The sequence below is a fragment of the Thunnus maccoyii genome, chromosome 4, assembly GCF_910596095.1.
Source record: "Thunnus maccoyii chromosome 4, fThuMac1.1, whole genome shotgun sequence".
NCBI lineage: Eukaryota > Metazoa > Chordata > Actinopteri > Scombriformes > Scombridae > Thunnus > Thunnus maccoyii.
In genome coordinates this window covers 27,404,624-27,430,698 of record NC_056536.1, presented here as the reverse complement: position 1 = coordinate 27,430,698, position 26,075 = coordinate 27,404,624, and the positions used below count along the sequence as shown (strand labels likewise).

General features: G+C 40.0%; 1 protein-coding gene across 12 annotated transcripts in view; it reads left to right on the top strand.

Moving 5' to 3' along the window:
- The first annotated feature begins 412 nt into the window (after nucleotides 1-412).
- The window catches only part of hspg2 (heparan sulfate proteoglycan 2), a 101,586-nt gene continuing 75,923 nt past the window's right edge, over nucleotides 413-26,075 (top strand). For 11 of the 12 annotated variants that reach the window (XM_042408812.1, XM_042408817.1, XM_042408815.1 and 8 more), the window contains exon 1: nucleotides 414-1,105. In XM_042408812.1, the coding sequence (XP_042264746.1) occupies nucleotides 1,019-1,105 (87 nt within the window). In that variant the 5' untranslated portion in view covers nucleotides 414-1,018. Of the gene's footprint in view, nucleotides 1,106-26,075 lie in introns of all 12 variants that reach the window. The other variant, XM_042408819.1, reaches the window with a different exon arrangement.

The window sequence follows — 26,075 nt, the reverse complement described above, 5'->3', positions numbered from 1 at the left end:
AGCTTCACCCTTTGCCTTTTATGTTTTATGTAAAGCACTTTGAATGGCAAATGTGCTATACAAATATACTTGCCTTACTTTTTACTTGCGTATTCCCATTTTATGCTATACTTCATTACATTTCAGAGGGATTTGGTGTACTTTTTTACTCTTGACAGTTAAAGCTGTTACTTTGCAAGTTGCATATCGAATCTATTATCGATTAATCTTCCCAAAAGTGTAAAAAATCAGCTTCACCAAACTGTAAAATGCAGCTTAAACGCCAATACATCAAAAATAACACTCCAATATGATAAATGTATAATCCTTAAAGGAGTCATTCTGCTTAATGAACACTTCTACTTTTGATACTTTAAATCAATTCTGCTGCTAAAGTTTTACTCAGGTGGGATTTGCAGTTTTTTTTTTTTATTGCTGCAGTGTCGCAAAAGTAAAAGATCTCAGTAGTTCTTCCACCGCTGAGGTAAAGTCAGTATTACATTACATGAATACAAGGACATTTTTCCGAGGCACATGAGAGGAGTGTGTGGTCATGTACAAAAGCTACCATGGGTCTACTAGGTGGCGTCTCCCCCTCACTGGGATTAGCTGTCTTCTCTTTCAGCACTCCCTGAATTCCATTCCGCCTTTTAGTTTCTCGGCAGCGCTCTGTCTGCTCTATCCCAGCGCAGGACTTCCCTGTGACTTGCAAGACCGCATTTAGTCCCACAACAAGTCCAAGTTTCGGAGTGCACGAGAGGAGAAGCACGTTCGGAGTCCCCTCCGAGTCGATATTTCACGTCTGTGCGCAAAAGCAGCGCGAAAAGGATCCTTTTTTTTTCCTCTTTTCTTTTTTTTTCCTTTTTTTTTTTTTTTTTACCTGTTGATGAAGTCCCACCGGGCGTGGGGCGCAGAGGAGCAGCCGGGTTTCTTCACAGAGAAGAAAAGTCTGAAAACGGTGCAGATATCACACCGCTCCAGTGGCCAGGAGGAGTGAAGGACCTCGGGTTTTTCCTTTTTTCCCCAGCATTTGCAGCCTATGCTGGGTTGGTGGAAAATGGGCACTCCGACCACTTCGATCTGTGGACTTATCCTCTTCTTGATACTCACATGCCAGCTGGTCACTGTAAGTGAGCTAAAACTTTCTCTCTTTTTTTGCTCTTTCTTTTCACTTTTAAAACTCTCTACTTGGGGTTAAATGTTTCATTCACCCATAAAAGTGACCTATAAAACCATTTAACCCCCCCTCAACCCCTCAGAGCTTAAGTCAAAGTTACAAATCAGTGCCTTTATGTCCTATTAAAGGCAGAAAAAGAGCATGTGTTGATGCTGCTATTTATGTTCAGTAAATAATGTGCTGTGGTGGTGCAGGGCTGCTCACATGCAGGTGGGCTGCATAACAGATTCCTGCCCACACAGTCATATCATGTCAGCATGGACCGTAAAGATGCTTTTAAAAGTAATATGACAAACTAGAACCTCCTGTTAAGTGAAGCCGGTCTAAGTTTGTCCATAGAAACAAGCTATTCATAGTCTCCCTGGAGTCTTAAACCTTCTCAAACTTAGTCATGCTACTCCTTGTGTTGCCTACACTGTCTGTCAGTTATAACATATGTATGGGGTTTTGGTTTTTTTTTGACTGCAAGGGCTAAAAGTATCTGAAAATGTGCATTTAATACCAGCATGTTAGTCCTTTGTGTCCTCGCACATTTTCAGACTGACTTCGTTTCTTTGTCTGCCTCATTGATGAGTAAGTCAACCTGGAATCCTTAAAGTTGAGGTCCGTTTGCAAAAAAAATGACTTTATGTAATAAAAAAACAAGAAAAAAACTTTTTAATCTACTGCCCTTCTCACCCATCAACATCTGCTCCAGGAAGGAGAATGCACCATAGCAGTTGCACCCTCTGGTTTTATTCGTCCGGCTTTCAGGGCTGCATCTAGCCATTTTTTAATTATTATTATTGATTATTTTTTCTATTATTTGATCATGTTTCATCTATAAAATGTCTAGCACCAGTTCCAGGTGCCCAAGATTATGTCTTGAAACTGCTGATTTTGTCCAAACAAAAGCCCAAAAGCCCAAATATATAGAATTTACACTGATGTCCAACAGAGAAAAACAGCATTTAAGAAGTTGGAACAAGAGAATGTTTCACACTTTTGCTTGACAAATAACTAGCAACTATTTTGATAATCCAACAATAGTTTTAGTCATTTTTTAAGCAAATATTCCAAAAAGTTTGCTGGTTTCAGCTGTTCAAATGTGATCATTAATGCTTTTCTTTGTCATTTATAATAGTAAATTGATTATTTTTGGGTTTTGGACTGTTTGTCAGATAAAATAAGACATTTAAAAACTTCACTTTTGACTCTGGGTAATAATGACGTGATGATTTTTCACTATTTTCGGACATTTTATAGATCAAACTATTAATCGATTAATCGACAAAATAATCGGCAGATTAATCGATAAGAAAAACAATCATTAGTTGCAGCCCCAGTTGCGTAATTTTCACATTATTTATGGATTTCTATCAGTCAAATTAATTAATTGATTAATTATTTCAGCTCTAGTATACTGCCCACTCACTGTTGAGTATTTATCCTGGTCTAATTAATGATATTTCAGTGAAATAAGTTGTCTTTACTTTGCTATATCTGTGTTATGAATCATATAGAAGAGGACCATTGCTTTGCTGCTGAGAATAGACCTCCGCCCTCTGGAGATCCCGTCTGGTCTCTCACCTTTGTGCCCTCTAATAAACAGAGCTGTCATGGCTGAGATATCTGTGACTCCTCACTGTTGATTCGATCTGAAACAAAGCCCTTTGAGTGATGGCGCATAGTTCCAACGGCCAGCAGACATAAATCTTTCACCTGCTGGATATGTGCAGTGATACGCCAGACGCTTGAAAAGCTATAGTGTTAAAATTTTTACGACTTCAAGGTATATTTAACATCCAGCGGTGACATGCTATTGAGTGCGTATCCTATCCAGCGGACAACATGATCTATCACTTTGCAAAGTCGAGACAGAAGACGCGTTACCTGCATCTTCAAAGTCGAGTTATGTATCTACAATATCATCGATCCACAAAAGCTACCCGGTCCCCAGGGTGCTATCATCATCTGTTGTGTGCTGACACTGGAAGGTAATAGGAGACGGCCTCTACACTTTTACCACAGCCTTGATTGACTGCTAGGCCTAAACAAAACAATACCAACATAACTGAATTATCTGGAACCACAAGCATCTGTTTCTTGCATTATGACTTTGAACTCCAGCAGCCCTGTCTCTTGATTCAATTATGCACATGTACTGGTGTTACTATGGGCCCTCCGTTCTCCCCGCTGGAATGTCGGGGTCATGCGCATCAACTCAAACAATCAAAGTCAATAAAAAACTCTCGATGGGTAAGAGCCCTCCATCACAAATGAGTACCCACATCCTGCCGTGAACCACCAGTAGCACTAGTGTGAGAAATTACCCAAGACAAGCATTTTTTACAGCTCAATATTCAATAAAAAAAGGGGCTTCTCACAAATCTATTTTGACACATACTGGTGTTTTACCAGTGAGAATGGATTATCTGCTTTGTTGCACTTGCTCTTTGCTCCTGCTTCTTCTACTTTGTTTTCTGGCGTATGACATCAGACCAACTGTGAGCATTGCTGCAGACAATTTTGGCACAGAGATTTCTCCCAGTATAGACTGTCACAAGTGTCCCTTGACTTCATTGGGGGTAGGACTGGGGTTTGGGGGGATGGGCGGCCTGAATTCCTATGACTATATATTATGCGTGTGTGTCATTGGTGTAAATTGTTCTGTTTCTCTGCTGTGTGTAACTCAACCCCTTCATCCAGGGCTAAATATTATGCGCTGACAGTCGGATCTGATGATTTATTTAGTCTATACTGGGTAATGCATTGACTAGGCGAGGTGGTTGGTCTCTCTGTGTGGCTCTTTGTCGTTTCAGACGAGGCTACCTGGTGTTTAATTCCCATTCAGAGTCGATGAGGATCGTATGGAGTTGCAAAGCACAGCAGTGCAAACACCAACTCCACTCCACAGTTTGAACAGTGGGGAAGGTCTGCCCCCTCCAGACCCATTCACATAATTGCTTGGAGACTGGGTTCAGTAAACATTGCATTGTTGAATTATAGCCCCAGGAGAGAGGCCATCTTGGCGCTCGGGACAATGCTGTACTGAAGTTGCTCGCCCCCTCCTCGAGCACATTGGCACATATGGAGTGCAGGCCAGCAGGCTGGCATTTGTTGACTCTGCAGTGAAGTGTGACTTGGGCCCGTATAGAGGTCAGGGAGGTGAGGACTCTGAACCTGACTCTGTTTCACAGTTCAGCAGGGGTTCCTCATGATTTATTCACAGCCAAAATGAGCTCCTGTAACATAGTTAACTAATCTTTTCACTTTTAATTCGTGTATGCAAGCAGACATGTTAAGCTGCCGTTTTGTTTGACTCTTCTCACCATTTAATGTTTTGCGTGTTTATGTGCATCGCATTCAGTCATTTAGAAAAGATGGTACTCCACAAAAAGCTGTGATGTGGGAAACAAACTAGACCAGAATCTCAGCAAAGGCTTCTGTGGGCGTTATTGTCTAAAAATCTCCATTGAGTCAGTTTTAATGTTTTATTTTGTGGTTCTTTCCCTTCCTAAATAAAGAAAAGTGTGTCCAACCCTTTGCACGGTTTTGATTCAGCCTGTAGCTCAGAACAGGATATGTTGAAGAGCTCGCTTTAAGTGCCTGGCTCACCGTTTTAAATATATAATTATACTTTTTTTATATTTTTGTATGCATCTTATATGTTTTTGCTACCTTCCAACCCTTTTTCCTCTATTTATTTAAATTCAGTATGGAAATCAACTTTCAACCAGGTCAGAAGTGCTAATTTAAAGGCAAAGTTTTACCAATTCTGCTCTTTTTCAGTGTTGAACTGATGAAGCAGAAACTAAAAACCTATTTGTGTTTAGAGTTGCAACTACAGATTGTTTTCATTATTCATTAATCCTCAGGTTTTTGTCACTAAAATGTCAGAAAAAAAGGTGAAAATATATTTTCCTAGAGCCCAAGGTGATGTAATGAAATTGCATGTTTTTTTCCCACCAACAGTCCAACAAACCAAAGATTAATCGATTAACAATATAGTTGCTGACTGATTTTCTTTCAAGCGACTAATCAATTCAACTCTATTGGAAGGTAGTCTACCACTGTGGACATAGTGATTTTAGTAAAAGTTACACTAATGGACCATATGCAGTGCAGGATTTTCACACTGATTTGTATTTACATCAACATTACCATACTCACTTAGCTGTAATGTCAAGTGTGCATGATTTATAGTAAAGAACTTAAACATGTCAAAAACATTAATGTGGTCCTTTAAGGATCCACATTGCGATCTATATGCTACAGCACCCCCAAGTCTGGATTTAACACCTCTTTTTCTTATCTTCTGATTCCATTTTCAGTTTGCAGCCAAAACACAATGATCTTGTATTATCAGATCAGTGAGGTACATGTACTGTAATGCATATGAGGAATTTCGATTGCAGAGATACAGCAGCCTTAAAGATGCCTAAAATGTATTGTTTTTTTCACTTCCCCCTCGCTCAGGACACACACACACACACACAAACTAATGTCTTCTCACAATGCAGTGTGCTCCATGGCCTTGTGCTTTCATGCACAATGTAGCATCCAAACACAGCTGCACCTCAGCTGGTACAGCAGCAACGCTGTGCATGTGCTGACATGAGCCCACATATTCTTGAGTACCGCCTGTTGTAACTAGACTTCCACTCTTTCCATTCATACCTCTTCAGACATTTACATTTTCCCTCTCTGAAGCGCATGTCCGTGGATGGTTTTTGTTTCAAATCTCAGTTTATCATTCGTAGATTATCCTCAGATTGGTCAGGAGCTTCTGTCAGGTTGATTCTGTAATTAAATCTGCTTTGTGTGGGTTACACCATGAACTCAACACACCTCCAAACAAGAGTAAAAGGGAAGAATAAAAGGTTTTCATTCTATTTTCTTCAGTAATGCTTGTTAAAAATTATTATATGATCAGTGTGAAGCATGGTCTACTGATTTAAGTGGCCATCCTTTAACAAAATTTAATTTGCTTCCCAGTATATGCAAATAAGTGCCTTACTGGTTAATTGCCTGTGAGCAAGATACCAAATTCCTACCAATTTCATGTTGTCTTTTCAGTTTGGACACATCTTCCCATTCACTTCAATGAGAAAGTGTGTCCAAACTTTTGTCAGGTACTGTAGTCTGACCTCCCTGCAATGCAGCAAGTAATAAAAGTCTTTCCCTGCACGAATCATTATGTATATTATTATATATGTAACTGTTACATATAACTGTAAGTTACATATTATATATGTTATATGTTATATATGTTATTCAGTTACACATTATATATGTAACTGTTCACATTCAAAAGAAGTCTTTGTTGCAGTCAGACAGTTAAACGAGTGCCCTTTGGCTCCTTCTGTTTCAGTGAAACCTACTCAAAGTATATATGACTCTTCATTCCTGTGTTATGAAGCTACAGGTGCAATAAAACCAACAGAGTTCATAGTGAGGTCACAGGATGACCTGAGGACAAACACTGTCTACACCACAAGCAATAAAAACAGCTAATGGTCAGAAAAAAATTTGTGGGTAGCAAATCACAAATGTAAGATTTTTATGTCCTTCGCTATTTTCAGTCAGTGTTTTTTAGGAAAGTATTAAAATATGAAGGATATTCATCTGAAAATTGGAAAAAAAAAGATGTAAGTGCTACGTTTGAAAAATGGTTAATATCGAGTGTTTCTTCTTCCTGTGCTTTGAAATTCATTCATTTTTGCGAAATGACTGCCAAGCTGGTCTTTAATTTGATGTACTTCATTGTCGATGGCGACTCTGCTCTTTTCCGGAAATAGTGAGCTTTAAATCTAACACGAGTCGCTCAGCTTGATAAGAAGAACAAAAGCCTGTAATAGAGTGCTACAGGCTCTGACTGATTTCTCCATCTTTAACAGTCTTTTTCAATCTTTTCACATTGTATTACCAGTCTTTTTCCCAGGCCGTACCCAGCCTTGCACTTATTAGAAATTCATTGAAATGCTAAGTTAACTGTATTGCCCCTTCCCTTTGAAGGTGCTCTGTAGTTGTCGGTGCCCTATTGAATGCCATTGTCTTAGCTAGTGGCTTGATGTGAAGTCACTTGGGCATTCGACTTTTTGCTCAAGGGAGCTGTTGCATTGTCTTGTATGGTCCCTCCCAACTCATACAAACTTCTACAGCTACACTGATGGGGGTTGCTGCCCTTTTCAGCAAAGGCGTTTTTGTGTGTTGTGAACAGAATTGATTTTTTTTCCAGGGTACTTAGGCTTTCTAAAGGAACCTATCATTCTTTTTTCTCTATTGTGTTTTAGAACAAGGTTTGACCCAGACATCCCGTCAAGTGTTTATAAAAAAATCCCACCCCGGTGTCTTATCAGAGCTGATGGTTTCTCACTTCCTGAACACAAACTAGTAGCGCCCTGCCTCCACTTCCATTTACTGTATAACAAGTCTGTACCTGTGAAAGAGAAAGGCTTCCCATCTTTGCAAGACTTTATTGTAACCCTAAGAAAATGCAAATTCACCTAAGCTGTTGTTAAACCCTTAATGTTCTCAGAGGGAGGTCGGCAAGTGGAATTTTGCAGGCTTCAGGGTGTAATGGCTCAGTGAAAAGTAAATATAGGGGTAAAAACTCGCTTCCCCTTTCGGCTCACTTTTGTTTAATGCAGGAGCTTGTAAGTAGGTAGTTGTGCAAGTCTGCTGGAGTCTAATTAGCCAATTATTTCACAAATTAAAGGTTCTGCCATCCAGACACCTTCCTGCAAATTAAAAGTTTCTTAGCCTTTTTTAAAACCAAACACATATGAACAAAAGTGTGAGGAATGGATGAATCAGTGTGTTTTTCAGCTCCAACTTAAGCTGTAATCAATGCTAACTAGCTCACTAATGTTACCTACAGTAGTAACACCACAATTCAAGAGCAATGTTCCTTTATTTTCATGTCTCCTACAGGATGCTGACAAGGGCTGCAACGTTTATTTTCATTATCGATTTATCTGCAGTTTATTTTTTTCCTTAATCACTTACATAATCATTTAGTCTGTAAGATGTCAAAAAGTAATGAAAACATTTCCTTCAATTTCCTAGAGCCCAAGATAACTTCCTCAGATACCTTGTTTTTTCTGACCAACAGTCCAAAACCCAAAGATTATATCATTATAATGATATAAAGCAGAGAAAAGCAGAAAGTCTCTTGTTTGACAAGTTGAAACCAGAGGATTTTTGGTGTTTTTTGCTTGAAAAGTCACTGATACAATTAATTGATTATAAAAAATTGTTGCAGATTATTGCAACAATGCTTTGGATAGATTAACTGACAAACTGTTTCAGCTCTAATGCTAACTTTTTTTCCTGGGACATGTAGCTTTAGCCTTAATCTTTTAGCATAATATCATGCATGTAGCCATCAAGCACATATTTAAGACCTTCAAGACTTACTGGATTCTTGTTTTAAAATGAGTCAGCTGGAAACTTTAAAAAGTCAGCTGTAGACAGCATTTTCAACCAGTTAACGTAGCTAGTGTTAGCTTAACTTGCTAATTAGCTACAACTGTTAGAGACTGCTTTTATCTACCTCAGCCTAAAATCAGGGATCAGTTGTTTAAAAATAACTAAGAATTTCATAAATCTGCCACTGTTATCATTATAAACTGCGTGGGGCTTAGCGAACGATCAGTTGGGGGTTTTAAAAATGCTCTTGGTACCTTTTGACGTTACACAGTTACAGACACACGATACTAGATATGTCATGTTGTTTCTGCTTAATGGAAGACTTCAGTTTTCATGTACTGGACCTTTGCTGTGCCCCTCACTGAGGCTTCAGAGGCCCTCAGGAGAGACCGGAGAGCTTCACCAGTCTGGTCTGTGTTATCATGTCAGCTGCCATCCCTCGAGACATAACAACTCATTCTCTTTGTTATACACACACACACATACACACACACACACGTTCACACACACTCACGCACTTCTTGGTCTTGTAGGAATTTTCTCTGTCTGTCTTTTTTTTTTTTCCACCCTCTATCCTTTCTTCTGTCTGCTCACTCTTTCTTGTAGCTTTCACTGTCAATCCCTGCGTATTGTAAACAAGTGGTAAACCAGTATTTATATCATCGTTGCTGTGGAGAACTCATTTCTACCCATCTGACCACCAGTGTGCCCCAGCAACAAGGCAATTTGGACAAGTGATTTGCTCTATGATGAGATATCTTTAGAGCTGGAAGCAAATGCGTCTGTGCTTAAGAGGTTGTCGGGCAGTCCATTGTTTTGGTGCAGTGGCTTGTGATGGTCTAAAACTTTTTTGTCCCTTGCTGAGTCACCATCCTGTTGGGGAAATGAAACCTGGAATTATCTACAGGACAAGAGGACCCCACTTCCCCTGAAGCAAAGTTTATTCAGGCTTTCCTGTGTACATTTCAGATGTCCTGCTCTATATATGCTGAAAGAAATAAACCAGTCTTTGTTTTGTTGTTTTTCTAACCCCCATACACCCCTTTTTTTCTACTTAAATCTATTTTCTCTCTGAAGTATGTTTATGCTTGAAAATCCACATAATCTTTAGACATTGTAGTTTTTCTGCTTTCATATGTCAACAAGCAAGTCTTATTTAAATATCTCCCCTGTGTCTTCAGCCTTTTTTTTTTCATGCTGTATTGATGCAGAGGTATTTATGACAGGTTTTCCTTTCTTGCACAGCAAGATCTGCTTCATTTGGAGTGTCTCTCAGCTTGTCACAGAATGTTGTTGCAAAGCTGTACAGAAGTTTTTATACAGTAACTTGGCAAGTAACATGCTGGAACTAAGGATTAATGAATTCCCCTGGACCTAATTATGCTCAAGTACAAGCCCTTGTTGTTTTTTATTTTTCCCTCTCAGCTAGAATGTGATTTTTGAATTTCCATCACAGTGTGTTTCAGCTGAGCAGAACTTACTTGGGTGGAAATATTTTCCATCCAGGTTTGCTGCTTTTGAAGATGCATGATCCGTACCACGGGCCAAACTGTGTTGTAATGGAAGAAGTCTTTGATTCAGACACACACACACGCACAGTCATTCAAATATGATGTTTTTAATAAAAAATAAACATTACTCACCACAGCTCCTTGACCTGTAGTGATTAGGCCTAATAAATGAGGCAGAAAACTTGTATCCATCATCCAGAATTCTGCAAATGCAAATGTTACGCTGCATCAGAATTGACACAGTGATACGCATTACATTACTCATTATTTATTTTAGTTATTCAGCCATCCGCCCTGTCAAAATTGCCTTCAAACAACTCACAATCCTCCACACCCACATGTTGCATCTTTTCTATTTAACAGATGTAGAAATAGAAAATGTCATGACTAAAAAGTGACGTAATGACGTAACTAACTAATTTAATTACCGAATTTCAAATTGTAATGCCTTACACTACTTGTTACTGAAAAAAGTAATTACATTACTGCAAGGCGCTACAAAGTAATGAGTTACTGCCCAACACTGATGATATCATGATAAAAGACTGAGGCTGATGCCCCAGGCAAAAAGTCAACATCATCACCAGCTGATGATCCATGAAGAAGACGTGAAGATAAAGGATCATTGTTCTAAGAGATAGTTTAATATGATAAAGAAAAATTTCATTATAACACCCCACAAACTAACCTAGGTAATTCATACTGTGCTCCTTGGCCTCAATTACTACTGTAGGTAGTAAGGTAGTTTGCAGGACATGTTCACATGCAGCTTATGTTAGAGTTGTTTCATTCATTCATACACTTCTTCTCTTGTGGTTTTGGTTTTTGGAAATGCAACAAAAGACACTACTGTCCAAACTCTTTATGTATGGAGTATCGCTCTTACTACAGCCCCATGCATATCGCTTCAGCATGTGGAGAAATCCAAAGCTTGACAGGCCTGCTGTACCAACTTTTGGTTGCCAAGGTTTTATTGGACAATTGCTACATGATGGAGGGGTTTTAGCGAACAGTCAATGGCACTAGTTTAGTTTCCCTTACTACCTCACAGAACCTTTATTAATACACTGATATGTTCTTCATGACAGTCTCGCTACCAAGAGATGTATGGTTTTTGAGAAACAGGGTGTGCAGTTCCACAGCAGTACATAAGACAGTCACTTCTGAGAGTGGAATGTGGATCCTATTGTTAGTTGAGCAGTTCACAAGATTAAAATCACTGCTCCTTGTACGCTGCTGGAAACTATCACCATTGACGTGTCTGATCATTTCCAAATACACTTGTCTTGAAGCTTGTCTTGAGATCCAATGAAATACAAAGACTCCTTAAACACCACACCGACTAATGTAGCTTAGCATCCATCATGTGCCCAGAGGTTTGACAGTATGCAAGTCTACCAGTACCTGGCAGGCCTATTGAAGCTGAAGGTTGGCTATGTAACACAGTTGGTAAGGCAAAGGGAATTTCTGTGGTTTTAGACTAAAGTGGCTGTATATAATTTTCTCTCCACCCAAACCATCTGTTGATTCCGTGGAATGAGTAGTCATCCAAATACTCAGTTTAAAGGCTTGTTTATCTACTTCTGCAGTAGCAGAAAGATACTGTTCACTGTTTACTCAAAGATGATATAGACACCTACAGATGTGCAACAACAGAATCCTATTTTGAAACCAACCCAAGGTTCATCACTCTGTACCTCTCAAAGCTCACATGGCAGTATGTAACTTGTGTAGAGACATGAGTTAGCTTGTGTTCTCAGTTGAGACATGCAGTTTATAGTAGGTAGCTGGTGACCACCAACAATGTCGGTATCACACCACATCACAGAGGATCGAGTTATTGGAACAGCAGCTGCTGAACATTGCTGAGGTTTTTTTTTTTAAATCAATGCACGACTGTTGCGATATTCGGTTAAATTTGCCACCCAAAAGGCAATTTCAGATTTCTTTATTTCTTTTTATTCAAAGCCAAACCCATGTGAGGTACATATATTAGATTTGCTTATCTAAATTACAGATCTGGGTTGCCCTTGATGTTCTTTCCATACTCATCCAAGACAGTAAAGGTCTTGCTTTTCTGTTCATCCTTATGAAGGCAGCACCTCCAGCCAAGTCAGGCAATTATTGCTTTAAAAGGGGTAATTAAATGGTTCTTCCCCTGAACTGAGGGCCTGTGTGATTTATGTGGACTGTGAGCACAGAGAGGAGGCTCTTTCAGCTGTGCCGGGACGAAGAGGCCCTGTCTTCCCTACCAGGCTCCACCTGCTGAGGCTCTATTATGACCCTGTCATGGGTACAAGGGGTGGAGATGAGGGCACACTGGGGCTAAAATTTGGCACAAAAACCAGACTGCAGTCAGATTCTCTGGCACAGACATCAGTCTTGCCTGTGGGCACATGGTTAACTTCAGTCTGTTGTTTCACCAGGGCTTTCCTGGTGCAGGGATAATGGAAAACAAGATTTAGGGGAGATAATAGAAGAACGAGAGTAGAGCTGTTTGTTCATACCTATTTTTTTTAGGGCTGGCCAGACAGGCAGAGATTAGGGTCTGATCAGCCCTGGGTGCTGTGTCTCTAAAGGGGTTGTCAACGCTATTGCTGCTGCCCAGAGGTGGAGCTCGTCCTTCCAACATGCTTGCATATACCCAACCATAATATAGGCCTAGTGTACATAAAAATTAAATATAACCATGGTAAATATCACTGTCCTGCTGCAGACTTCTCCTGCTTCTGACAGCTGTCAAGTCAAAGGTTCCTGTAAATACATTTCAGAAAAGAGTAAAATGTCAGTTGCACTTCCCTTTGCACTGCACTCTTGTCACCTCTGAATCTGTGGTGCTAATGCTCAACTTAAAATCGAGGTATAGAAGTATTACTGATTGGCACTTTAAGATGTATTGCATGAATCAGTGGAAGCAGATAATTCTACTGAGTGGTGGATAGTATGCATGGTCCCTTGTGCTCTGTCTCTAAAAGATGTTAAAGAACACCTTAACAGTAAAATATAGTCAATAACTGTTCATAACATTTAGCTATTCAAATACTACTATATATTATTATTTATTATTCTAAGGTATAGTGTATTGTCACCCATGGCTGCCTGACTTTGACTGCACACATCCTGTGCTCCTCCAGTCCCCTGGGCAGGAATATTTGGAAGTAAGCTGAGGTATGAGTTATTGCTTGCGTGAATACCTTAAGGATCACTTGAAAATGCAAGCAAAATAAATGATAATGTATTTTGTTGTAATAATGTTATCTATGTAAAAGTGCTGTTATGTTATTCCCCACTGTCTGAGACAGCAGGATTTTACTGTAAAGAACTGTCAGCAAGGCAAGAAGGAGAGATGCAAGTGAAAGCTGAGTCTTAAATTATCCTCTTTCTGCTCTTTTTTCCTTGAAAGGTCATGAACTGGCTTGTGCTGGCTTGTCCATTAGCACAGTGATGAGTCACACATTGAGCAGACTGCAGTTAGTTTCACTGTCGTCTCTCAGATACCTGACGGCTTCACTATGCTGATTAACCACCGGAGCTCAGCGTATTTTCACACGGACACACAGGGCCCCTTGTCTATAATTACCTCTTATTATAGTAGGAAATGGATCCCTCACATCTGCTTCCAATGAATAGGCAGGTTAGCCCTCCTGCTTTCTTGTATTATTGCATAAACTCCTGGCAAACAGATGTCTTTGTAGGTGTTAGCGCACCTTCAAATTAAGGCCTGTTTTTGAATTATGAGGGCAGGTGAAATTCGTCTGTCAACTGCTGAGAGGAAGATACTCCCAGACTCTGTTTATGGTTGTCAGATGTCGGCCCTCAGGTTTGTTGTGTAGTTGGTGCAAAGCCAAATGCATCCTCTCAAGTCTCTGTACGACTTGAATGTAGAGTGCTATTAAAGTGAATCATCTGGTAAAGCTCTGTACCCCCCTCCAGCATTTGTTTAAAACTGTCCACTCCAGAAAGAACAAAATCACAAAAATTCTTTCAAGTATAAAGTAAAGTAGTTTAGAGTCCATAGGGTCCTGATTAGAATTGTCACTCATTTGATAGTTCCCACCTGTATAGTCTTTAACATGAGTTGCAACAGAAATGAGCTTTAAATAATGACAGTTTTTATACTTCGCAGGGTGATCCATGATAATGCCTTAAAAACTTAGTCTGGAATGCTTCTGTCAGGTATAATAAACTATTCAAGAGTACAATATAGCCTCTTACATCATATATTAATGTTATGACATAAATGTTGAAACCTACTGTGATAAAAGTTACATTCATGGAATGAGGGCTCCTGATCGATTGACCCACATTTTTTAAGTTAACTGCTGACTTTTATGTCCTGCTCCTGGCTAATTGTAATGGGAGCTTTTTACAAAGCGCAGGACCAGGATCGTTAAAAAGCCTGTGTTTGCTAGGTCTGCAAATAGCCTCAATAAACGTTTGCGGTTTCAATTAGCTGCCCGATGGTGGGATTATTACTCATTAGCTCAGACACAACCATACAAAAATATTATGGAGTGTTTCCATTTCAGACATCTTGAGGATAATGTATATTTTGCAACCAGAATCTTATTTTTATTAATCTTATCTATTGACTATGATAACAAATAACTCATCAGTCTATGGGGACACCATGTCTCTGCTAAGTTTAATCTTGGTCTCACCAGAACGTGGCCCAGCAAAATAATGATGTGGGAACTACTTGCAGGGGTAGCTGATGAAGTACTGTAGCTGGCAAGCTAACACGATAGCAAGCTGGGAACATGCCACTGTAAATCACAATAGTTACCAGCTGTTATTTTGTTCTCAGGATTGTACATCCTTTCATTTAATTTAACAAGTTATTTAAAGGGGGTAAAAAGGCCAGCAAGCTAGCTACCTTGTGAGCACTCAATTCAAGGTGGCTTGCTGTCCATCAATGGTACAAATTCGCATGTCAGTGTTCACCAAAGTTGACTGGCCCTTTATTGTTGTAGTACAACACTGGTGACCAGATAAGCTCTAAGCAAGTCCGTAATTTTTAGATCTTATTTGATGACTGGGGACCTGTTTAAAATATAGAGATTTAAAGTTATTATAAGTGGTAGGAATGATGACAAAAATAAGATACAGGTTATAAAAAACATTTCCATTTCATAGTGATATTCAGTAACTTACGCATAAAGTAATAGAGAAGTGCTGTTTACCGACATACAGTAAAGTCATACAAAAACAAATTGTGATCTCATCTGTTTATGTCTGTTTACACTGTAGTGAATGCTGTAGTGTTTGCATTTAGGTATTGTTCCACTGTGAACGTGCCAGCAGTTTATTTTTGGGACTATCTTGCGGAGGAAGGGTAAGTTAACTGAAGGAAGTGTTTCATTTAGCTTTGGGATTTTATCTGGCTCTCAAAGCGTAAGATCCAGCAGGCGTGGTCCTGTCTGGGGGAATTCCTATCCCCAACTTCATCAAGGAAAATGGGATAGCTGTCAGGCTTACTTTTATCACAATAAGTATCCTGATATATATTTGTGGATTTACAAGCATAGCCGAAGATGTTTCTGTTTTCTGTTTTTTGGGGGGGGGTTTTACCTGTTGGCAGTTGACGGCTCTGACATTATGCATTAGATGCCTGTTGTTTTAGGAGCATTTAAAACAGATGTGCTCGACATTCTTATATTTCCTGACTCATTTTATGAATCGCTTTGTTTCAGAAGGGATCATTTGCTTTTTTTTTTTTTTTTTTAAATCAATCTGTGAATCATGACAACTAAAGCCACATGATCACAACCTGCCTTTCAGTCTGTCTGATAGACTGGTGAATGATCCCTGCAGGGAAATAGTCTAGACAGAAAGATTGCCAGTCTAAGTGAGTTAATACACTGCAGGTTATTCTGCCAATACAGTCAGTAACTAAATACAGAAGTCTTAAGTAACTTAGTATTTTATCCTAAGTTAAACAAGCAGTAGTAGCCATTTCCATTGATTTAAATACCATCAATAACCACAGTGCAAGGATTAAAAAATACCTGTGACTTTGTTAATAAAGTTCAATATTTTAGCATGTCTTACCCGTGTATGGTAAGATGCTAGACTTAAGGCCTGTAAAACTGTAAATGATGCAGTAAAAGTCAGAGACGTCTCAAGAGGCTCTTGCAGAGCCCCTTGTTGACCTTGGACAAAAGTAATGAGGGGACTACTGTTTATCTCCCATCCAACAGCTTTTCCCCCAGCTCTCATTCATAGCCATATCTTCATCCTGCAGTCTCTCAGTTTGCTTATCCAAAGTCTGCTCAGAGCCTGACTTAGTGTTTGGCTGGCTTGGATTTCCATACTTGTTTCTAAAGTTGGAGGCATTGCAAGAGTATAAGGAACTTCTTGTACAAGTGTTCAACTGTTAAAACAACAGCTGCCTAAACTTGTTAAAAGTTTTAGCCGAGTGTTTCTTGTCATAAATTCTACCCATTAACAAGGACTGACTGCTTCTGTTCTGACAAATGAAATTCAGAAGGAACATTTATGGGCTTACAAAGATCTCGAAGTTGTGAAATACAGAAAAGATGAAAATGAAACATGAGCCTAATGGAGTGGCCAGTGGTTACCCTAAGTAATACAGGTAAACTAATCCTATTTGTGGGGTTGGTGTTTTTTGACAGGCCAAAACAAAAGTGTTTTACACCTGGAGAAATCCGACCTTCGCCTTACTCGGATTCCCCAGATCCTTCTCCTTGAGCCAGGCTCCAGAAGATAATCCGCTTCTTTGCGAGTGTCCTGCCCCTTGAGCCTTTGTCAGGGGGTGACAGAGGAAGTCTGAATTCAAGGGTTTTAAACTGTGAATGGAGAAGGTGAGAGCCAATCAAGAAGAAGGCATTTCATGCCGACAAAGTGGGCACCTGATCCCCTCTCACATGCCGAACCCAATAATTGGCTTTAGGAATGTTCACATTTCTCTGCTTTAGGGTATCGTTAAAGAAGTAAAGCTCACTGGCTTTTTGGAGGATGGTTAAGATTTGCCTTGATCCTTGGATTGGGGGAAATAAATGACTTCCTTCACTAAGCATGGAAGACAACCTGCAGGAAAGTCCCTTGTTAGACTGAAGCTAGCCAGAGTGTGGGTCGATTTACTTTAAAACATTCATGTCTATTTTTGGTCATTAAAAATTGGATACCGTCAAAACAAAGTTGCTATATCACTCTGTTCCAGAAGGCAAAGTCTAATCAAGTATAAACAGAAAAACTATTTTGTATGTAATATCTTCTCACTGAATCACATCCATACCAATCTGAAAAGATCTTGAGTCAGTTTTTATGTGCTGCACAGATGTGGGTGTGCCTGTATGCTGAGCAACAGTTGGCTGTGCCTGCCACTGCTCAGAGCGTTTTCTGAAACATGGCTTTCTTCAGTGTTTATTGGTCCTTGTCCAGCCCTAACCTCAAATGGGGAGGTTAGGAGATTGCCAACCAAAGCAGCAGACAGCCTACTGTACTGAACGTCTCCAGCAATGGATCTGGAAACTGCATGTACAGGGTTTTATATTGGGGAGAGCCTTACACAAAAGCATCTTTGAAAATACTGACCAAATATAATTCAAATTACTATGCACAAGCATTAAACACATGACTGTTGTGAGTGTTACTGTAATAGGTGGAAGCTCTGGGGAATGTGCAGTGACTAGCAGTCCTTTCTTGTCTTTTTAAATGTCGCATGTGGCAGGTAATAAGTTGCTCTAATTTCGAAGCAAATTAAATGCTAAATCATTAGTAAACATGATTATCTGAAATAGCACAGAGGTCTGGTGATGTCTCTTCATTGGACTTCACCCCCTGTTCTGTCCTGCACCCACTCTGGCTGCAGGGCCTCTGGAGGAGGGTGTAATAACACCTGCAGCTACGCAGCTCCTGAGGTATTTTTATCTCCCCCTGGAATTCTACCTCTGTTCTCCTCGTAGATCTCCTGTCTACATGCATGGGAACTCAGCTGGTGGTGGTCCTTGACATAGATTTGTAGAAGTCACCTGCCTCACTACATTTCATGCATTCTCACTGACAAGCTACATTAAATCAGTGTTGGATCCAGCACAGACTTTTGCCTTTGAGAATTGTTAGTTGATGCAAGTAACTTTCCATTATCAAAATGAGAGTAGCATTTTGTATCAGGATGACGTAAGCAACCAGCAGCTGTTAGATTGTTGAAGCTAACACGCCTCTGGAACTGAATTTTCATCCCTCACCAGTTCTCCCAAACAGGCACTGGCAGTGTGCTCCTTTCAGCCTTGTTTAGAACCAAATCAAAGCGTGGATGGCCTCGGAAATATGCTGGCATTTGGAACAGAAATGGCAAATACATGAATGCCTTTGTGTTCATTGCTCTGGAATTGGTTTATGACATTGTTCTGCCAAAACATATAATATGTAATGCGGCAACAGCTGAGGGCATTCATAATAGTGTTATTTATAATGACCCATAACCGTGACTACTTAAACTGAGGGTTCAGCCATGGTACTTTCCTATGTTTGTTGTGAGTAGATTAATTTTATCTGCAGAGAAAGAGGAGCCAGTGTACTGAGTGAAACCTTAGTTAAGCATGTGCACAGATGGCCCACCTATTTGAATTCTCCTCGCTTTCTGTGTTAGGAAATATTATGTATAATGATACAGCAGCTGTTGTGCATGTTTTTTCCATTTTTTCAAAAGAGAATAAAACAGTTTTTGGACATATTTGTGGAAATAGCCTCAAAGATTCAGGCCTCTGAATGGACGTTTCCTATGGTGTTGCTAGGAGACATACTGTCATAGCCCATGAACATAGAAATTTGACAAGTTGACATGTACTGTTAGCGAGTAAAGGCATCTTTCCCTTTACAACATCAAACATCAAACAGCTCTCACACTCTCATACTGTGTTCATCCTACATTATACAAAGAGGGTGTCTGGCTAGCGTTAACTCTATTTTATTGGTCCAGTTGTAAATGGTAAATGACCAGACTAAAAGTCAAAGTCACAGCAATGAGTTGTCCTGAAAATTCAGTGCTCTGTATGTTACCCTGTGATTTAAATCATAACATGTAGGAAGTGCTCAAATCACAGATGGAACTAAGCAACAGCTAACAGTATCAGCCCTCAACATGATTACCTGCCTGCGTGGCTGTTAGACCTGAACTAAGCTAGTTTTAGTGTCCACCTGTACAGATATTGCACCAATCAAATTGCCTCAACCAACATTGTCAGTCGTTACAAAAAATTCACGGGAATTGCCTCGGGAGAACAACAATGTACGGGATGCTATCATGGCAGAAAAATAAAAAAACAGAAAAGATTGTTTTGTAATGTAAGTTTGATTTTCCTCTTTGGTCTTTGCATTTAGAGATTTCATACTTCTACAATGGATGAAATGTCTATCGATGGAGTCACTTGATGGACATTTAAAAGAAAGAATAATTTATTCGACTCTTTAATCTGATAGATCAAGTTCACTACCTGAATTAACTGAAAGCAGACATCCCCAGCATGATCAGAATACAAAAAGCAAACAGTGAATGATGTTGTTTATGCCTGAAGACACAAAGGAGTCCATCATGTTTTTCTTACAACAGTATCAGATGACCCTCCAGTGCAAAGTACCCATTGTGAATGGCTCTATGTAGCGTAATATATTTCAGAATTCTCACTCTAGCCCATGATAGTCACATGGATGATTATCTTTTATGTGGTTATTTGAGATTGATAAAGATTAGAGAACCCTTTTCATGCCTGTGATGAAAGCTGACCCTTTTTTGTCACCCATGGATATCCTGTTTTGCTCTGCAAGTGAGACCAAGCCAGATCTGATTTCTACTGCCATGTTCTCTTTTCTACTCCCACTTTCAGTTTTCCCATGATGCATCAGTCAGCAAAAACAGCTGTCAGGTACTTTCCAATGGGAAGGATGTAGGGGACTCTTGAAAGACAGGGATAACCTCTGAATACCTTCTCTCCTTCCTCCCTTTGATGATTTTGTCAACATCAGACTGCAGTGTCTTGTTTACTCTGCTGCACTGAACATCTGGAGATGAGCATATCTATCTTTTCTTCTGCAGCCTTATTATGTTTATATTAATGACATAAGCAGTTGAGAAAGAATATTTTTGTTGTCACAGCACATCACCTCTTTGGACTTTTTTTTTTTTTTTTTAGTCTTGGCAGAGGTAACAGAGTATTATTGGAAAAGTTGTGAGAAAAAAGGAAAAAGACTTTGATGTGGAGATGGCGCCCAACAAAGAGTTCTGTTCAGTTAACAGCAGGTTTTCTTGTGATGTTCTAAGCCCAAATCTTAGGTTACCAAACAAAGACCATTTAAAACTCATGGTTTGAGATGTTCAACATGTTGGAACTGCTTTGCGTTCCAAAAACCTCACCATGGTACCCAGCCAAATCCCAGTTAATTATGAGATCGACATCCCAAATAGCATGACCTTGGGAACTGGTGGAAAGTGGCTTTACCAACATGAAATTACTCCCTCCGGCCAGGACGCCTGGAGGGTATTCTCTCCATGACCAAAGGACCTGGAGTCTATTCTGTTCTCACAAAGTCTGCTCATAAACAATCTGTTATTGTAAAGATGCAAAATGTTCATTTCTGCATCCCAGTGGAAAGATTTACATACAATATGTTGCTTCGAAAGTCCAATGTGTTCCAGAAATGGTTGCATAAGCTGCGTACTTAGAAAGATTGGTCTACTTAGCCCATTTTTCCCACACACTGGAATGATGAACTAATCGAGTATGATACACAGGGGGGGAAGTGAGTTGACAGACTGAGCTAGTTCTGGCCTGTGATTATGTGGGACAGTGTGAGTGTGGCCAAGTCAACAGGTGGTGTCAGATTAGTTGGTCCTGAGGCGAGAATGTGCGAGAGAGAAAGAGAGGAGGGTAAATCTAACGCTGCCACTGACATCAGCGTAGGGAAACCAGAGCCTAATCACAGAGCCATCAAGCAGATTCTGCTACTTCCTTTAAAGCTTAACTGGCCCACAAACCTTTAAATCAACTCAGCCGAAGCTGTCATTATGTTAAAAAAAAAGAGATTGGTCAAAAATTGCATTTTACATCCACATGTTTTAGCCACGTTAGCGGCATGTCTCCAGGGATGGCAAAGTTGGTTGGTGGGGCCACCGCCTTGATCCAGACAACCATCAAATAGATTTCCCTAAAATCTGTAGCAGATATCCGTGGTGCCCAGACGATGAATCTTAATGACTCAACAAGGCCTAGGACTTCCATTGACATGGACACCATGCCACCCATGGACATTACACGTTATATTAAATTCTCATCATCTTCTATTTGCACATCTGTGATATTTGATCTAACATGGCCCACTACATTAACTTGTATTATTATTAATTGCACACTGCATATACTGTTTGAACTTATGAACATTTGCACATTCCTGGACAGTATTTTGTACATTTCATTTCATTCTCTTCAATTTAAGATTTAAACCTGTGGCAGCTCTTCTCCCTTCGAATATTCTTTTTATATTATTGAGGATTACTTGATTTTGTGTATATTTTTGACTGTTATGCACCACAACACCAAGGCATATTCCTTGTATGCGCAAACCTACTTGGCAAAAAACCTTTTTCTGATTCTGATCCTGATTCTGATTCGGCAACCCTCTGACTTTTCATCTAGCGCCCCCAACAGGTCAAAGTTTTCATTTATCCAGTGAATGGTCTCAACATGTACTCGGTGAATTGGCACAAAATTTTGGACAGATATTCATTATTCCTAGACGCTAATATGTTATGACTTTGCTTAATCCCTGAATTTTCCTCTCACACCGCCATGAGGTTGAAATTTGTGGTTTTGAATGAAATGTCTTGACAACTATTGGATAGGTCGTCATGAACTTTGGTCCAGACATCAATGAATCATAATAACTTTGGCGATCTGTTAACTTTTCATCTTGCATCATCATCAGCTTGAAAATTTCAGTGGTGAAAAGTGAAATATGTTTAATGTTTAAAGACATTCCCATCAACCTCAGCTGTACTCTGTGTTTAGTTCTAATTAGCAACCAATAGCATTATAACATGCTGAAGTAAGATGGTGAAGATGGAAGACATTAAACCTGCTAAACATCAGCGTGTCAGCATTATCTTTCTCAGAACGTTAGCATGCTGACATTAACATTTAGCTCAGAGCTCCACTGTGCCTAAATAAAGGCCACACAGCTGCTAGCATAGCTGTATTTGAGCTCATAGGACTTGGTTTTACAATCTTGTATTGTAATCGGCAATCATTATTTGAGTGGGAGTGGGGGGTAAAAACTTCACTTGGTGTTTCATTGATAGGCCCACCCAGCAACAGAACTTCAAGAGGATCAGTTAAGTCCAGATTTCTACCGTCAATGACTCAGTCTTGTTTATGCAAACTGTAAATCATAACCAGCAGCAACAGAACTTCAGGAGGATCAGTCCAGTCCAGGTTTATTCTGTCACTGATTCAATCCTGTTTTGCGAACTGTAAATCATAAGCAGCAGCAACAGAGAACTCAGGGAAGGTCAGTTGAGTCCAGGTTTCTTCTGTCAGTGATTCAGTCCTGTTTATGCAGACTGTAAATCATCACCAGCAGTTGGGGTAGGGGTAGAAGCCTCACTGGGAAGGGGGATCAGGTGGGCACTTTCTTTCTTGGTGTTTCGTTGATAGGCCCATGACACCTTCAGAGAGCTCAACAGTGACACCTCGTATATCAGGTGCACCCCCCTCAGCTTCTACCCCTCCTGCTGGCCTCCTGCGGTCATTTTACTGCCCAGTTCTACTAAATTCTGTTATAAAATCGTGTTTATCGTTTAAAATGTAGTCATTTCTGCATTATATTTTTGAAAAACTACTTGTTTCATCTGCTTTAGTTTCTGCAAATGATTTTAATTAATGTCATTTGTATGTAGAAATACATTTTTGCAAATATTTAGGGACATGTTAATACAACTGAGTATGAGGTTATGAAGTATGTGCTAAGAGCTCTATACTGTATATGTATAACTCCCCCTACAAAATGTAAATAGCTCTCCTCGCAGAAGAAGGTTCACAGCGCTTAAACATCAGTTTCCTGCAGCTGAAGCTCAAGTCAATCTTTGTTCCAAGGTGTTACTGTAGCGCAGTGTCAGCTGCGTCAGTGAGAAGGAAAGCAGACATCTTAAGTGACACAGCAGCCCTTTCAAAGGATCTCTTTCTGTTATAAATAAACAGGCCGGGGCTGGCCAAGCCGGAGCTGCTCTTCCCCTCTGAGCTGCCACCTCGCCCGTCAGCTGTCGTCTGGGGGAACTGGAGCTGGCCCCACAGTCCCCTCCTCCCGGCAGGTCACTCTCTCAGAAATGTTACCGGAAACACACACGCTATTTATAGACCCACGAATTACTCTCACAGTGTTTATGTTTGATCTGACGTGCAGTTCAGGTGAGACAGGATTTGGTTTGTATTTTGCCAGGTACACTTGTCATTTTTAATCTACTGTGTTCCTTTCTTTGCTCTAAGTCAAATATTTTAGCTTTGACTTGTTTTATCCTTCAGAGTATAAACATTCATTGGAATATTTTTCTCACTATAAGAGCACCAGTAGTTTTAAGAGCTAAACCTCCAATACAATAAATGGGCCTCTCCCACAAACCACAGAGCCCTATAAAAACAGAATAGGTTCATTACTGGCTGAAACCACGTTTTGATAACTGTGTGCCTCTTAAGGAGGTGTGTTTCCAGTGTTTGTGCACAAGTGTGCAGCTGTCCGTGTGTGTCTATACACTTCTTAATACTTGAATGTGTAAATAAGGGGGCGGTTGCAGGTCTTTTGTTCACCGATAGTGAGGGCCTTCAGGTTCCACCACTGGACGAGCTGTGGTTGTGATTCTAGGTGGTCTATTGATGCAGGTTCCTGCCGGGGCCCCTGCTGGGGTGATAATTGAAAAGACGGGCTTCTAAGGGTGTCAACTGGGCCTTCACGCCTACGGACGTTTGGGTGGAATGTGTTCACGCTTTATTATCCCACCCACAGTGAAAATGTAACACAGTACAGCTTTTAAAAACACTTTCAGCTACCTGTAAAATAACTTGAAGAATATTTTGTTTGGGAATATCTATGCTCAGTTTGGAAAAAAAAACCTGCTTTTGGCAATTTAAGATGAACTTCTCCTCTGTGTGTTTCTTTCAAACTCCTAAAATCACAAAAGAAACATAGATGAAAAGACCAATGAGGTTTTTGCCCTACTGCTTTTAACACAAATTCCAGGTCTTGTGATCTGTTATCATTGACGCTGAAAAAAGCCCATCTGAGATAGTATTTCGGTTAGTGTTAGGCCGGGGTGTCTTGTTTCATGGCCCGCATACGATTTCTACTCTCTGTCTGGTCGTTGTGTCGCCAGGCAGTGACCTTTGGCCTAAAATACATTATGATGACTCACCCCCAGTTTGCAAATTGTACTATTTGGGGCTGATTCAGACAAGGCGGAGATGACACTCATAAAGTTAAGTACAGAATACGACTTTCAGATCACTTTTTTGTAGCTAGTGTGGAGTATCTGATCACAGTTTACTGGGTGCATCAGTATTATTATTTAGTTAGTGACAGATAGAGCTGCAACGAATAGCGTAAAATTAATCTGCAGCTTTTTTGATAGGCGATTAATCTGCATTTTTCAAATAAAAGGCCAAATATTCTCTGGTTTCAGCTTCTCAAATGTGAGGATTTGCATCTTTTCTTTGTTATATATGTGCAAGTAAATTTAAACTCTGTAGGTTTTGGACTATTGCAAATTGAAGCCATCTCCATGGGCTCTGGGATATTGTGAATACCTTTTTTTTCCACATTTTTTTAACATTTTATAGACAAAATGATGAATTGAGAAATGTGAAATTCAATCTGTCACATTGGATTTCAAATAGTCTTCTGTAACAATTTCAACTTTCCGGAAATTTAACAGGTTAAAGTAAAAGCAACAGCTGTTTTATAGGCGTGGTATTAAGGTTTTGCAAGCGTGTACGAGTGCATGTGTGTGTATTGGTAGAGATACATTAATTCACCCTCCTGCTCCTTTGATCCCACCAGAACGAGAAAGATAACGCTCATTGACAAAGGCATTTTTTTTCTTTACTTTAATTGTAGCTTTGTAGGCATCCTTTCTTGCGCTGTGTAGGAGATCACAAACACAAGTCTGCACAGGCTGGCTGCTTATTTTGACATGCCTCCCCAAACACAGAGGGTTGGTGTAAAGGGAGAGGAGTGTGTGAGGTTGTGTGGCAGATGCTGTCTAGCTGGAGGCAGTGCTTGCTTGCTTGCCACAGACAATCTTTGAATCTGTGCCTCACATGGAGAGTGGGGCCAGGCACAAAAACACAACAGACTTATTTTATTTGTTTTGTTTGATCATATCAAAGTATGACGGATTTCTGAGTGACAGAACTGATTTACATCTCCATGATGTCAATGTTTATTAATTTTTGAGGTCATCTAGTCGGCTCCTTAAAATATGCACCGCAGAGAAAAAAAGCCCTCACAGTTACCTGTTAAGTATATTTAATGAAACAGGTTCTCATTGCATTGCACTTTGCTGCGTCACCTTGCATTACCAGAAGAATCGGCATATCTGAAAAGGCATCATGAGTGTCGAGAAAGTGCGGGTCCTAATGCCATTTTCCAGTGGGAGATCAAGCTTATTGTAAAATGGATGGCATGACCGTTGTGTGGGAGTAGCGAATGAATGACCTGGGGGAAGAAGGCAAGACAGGCACTCCAAGCATGTGCTCAAAAATGTGGACTTATCCTTCACTTGTTACTCCTTGGCCCCCTTTACTCCTCTCTACAAGTCCCTTTTTCCAAGAAAATCCGGCGCGTTTGTTGCGCCCACAGCATTAGTCATAGAACACATTGAGAAGACAATCCATGCACATTGTCAAAGAGTGTTTGTCTGTTGAATGAAGAGCCTCCTTCCACTTCCTCCACGTTCCAAACACTTTGGATTAAACCCTGTAGAAATGTCA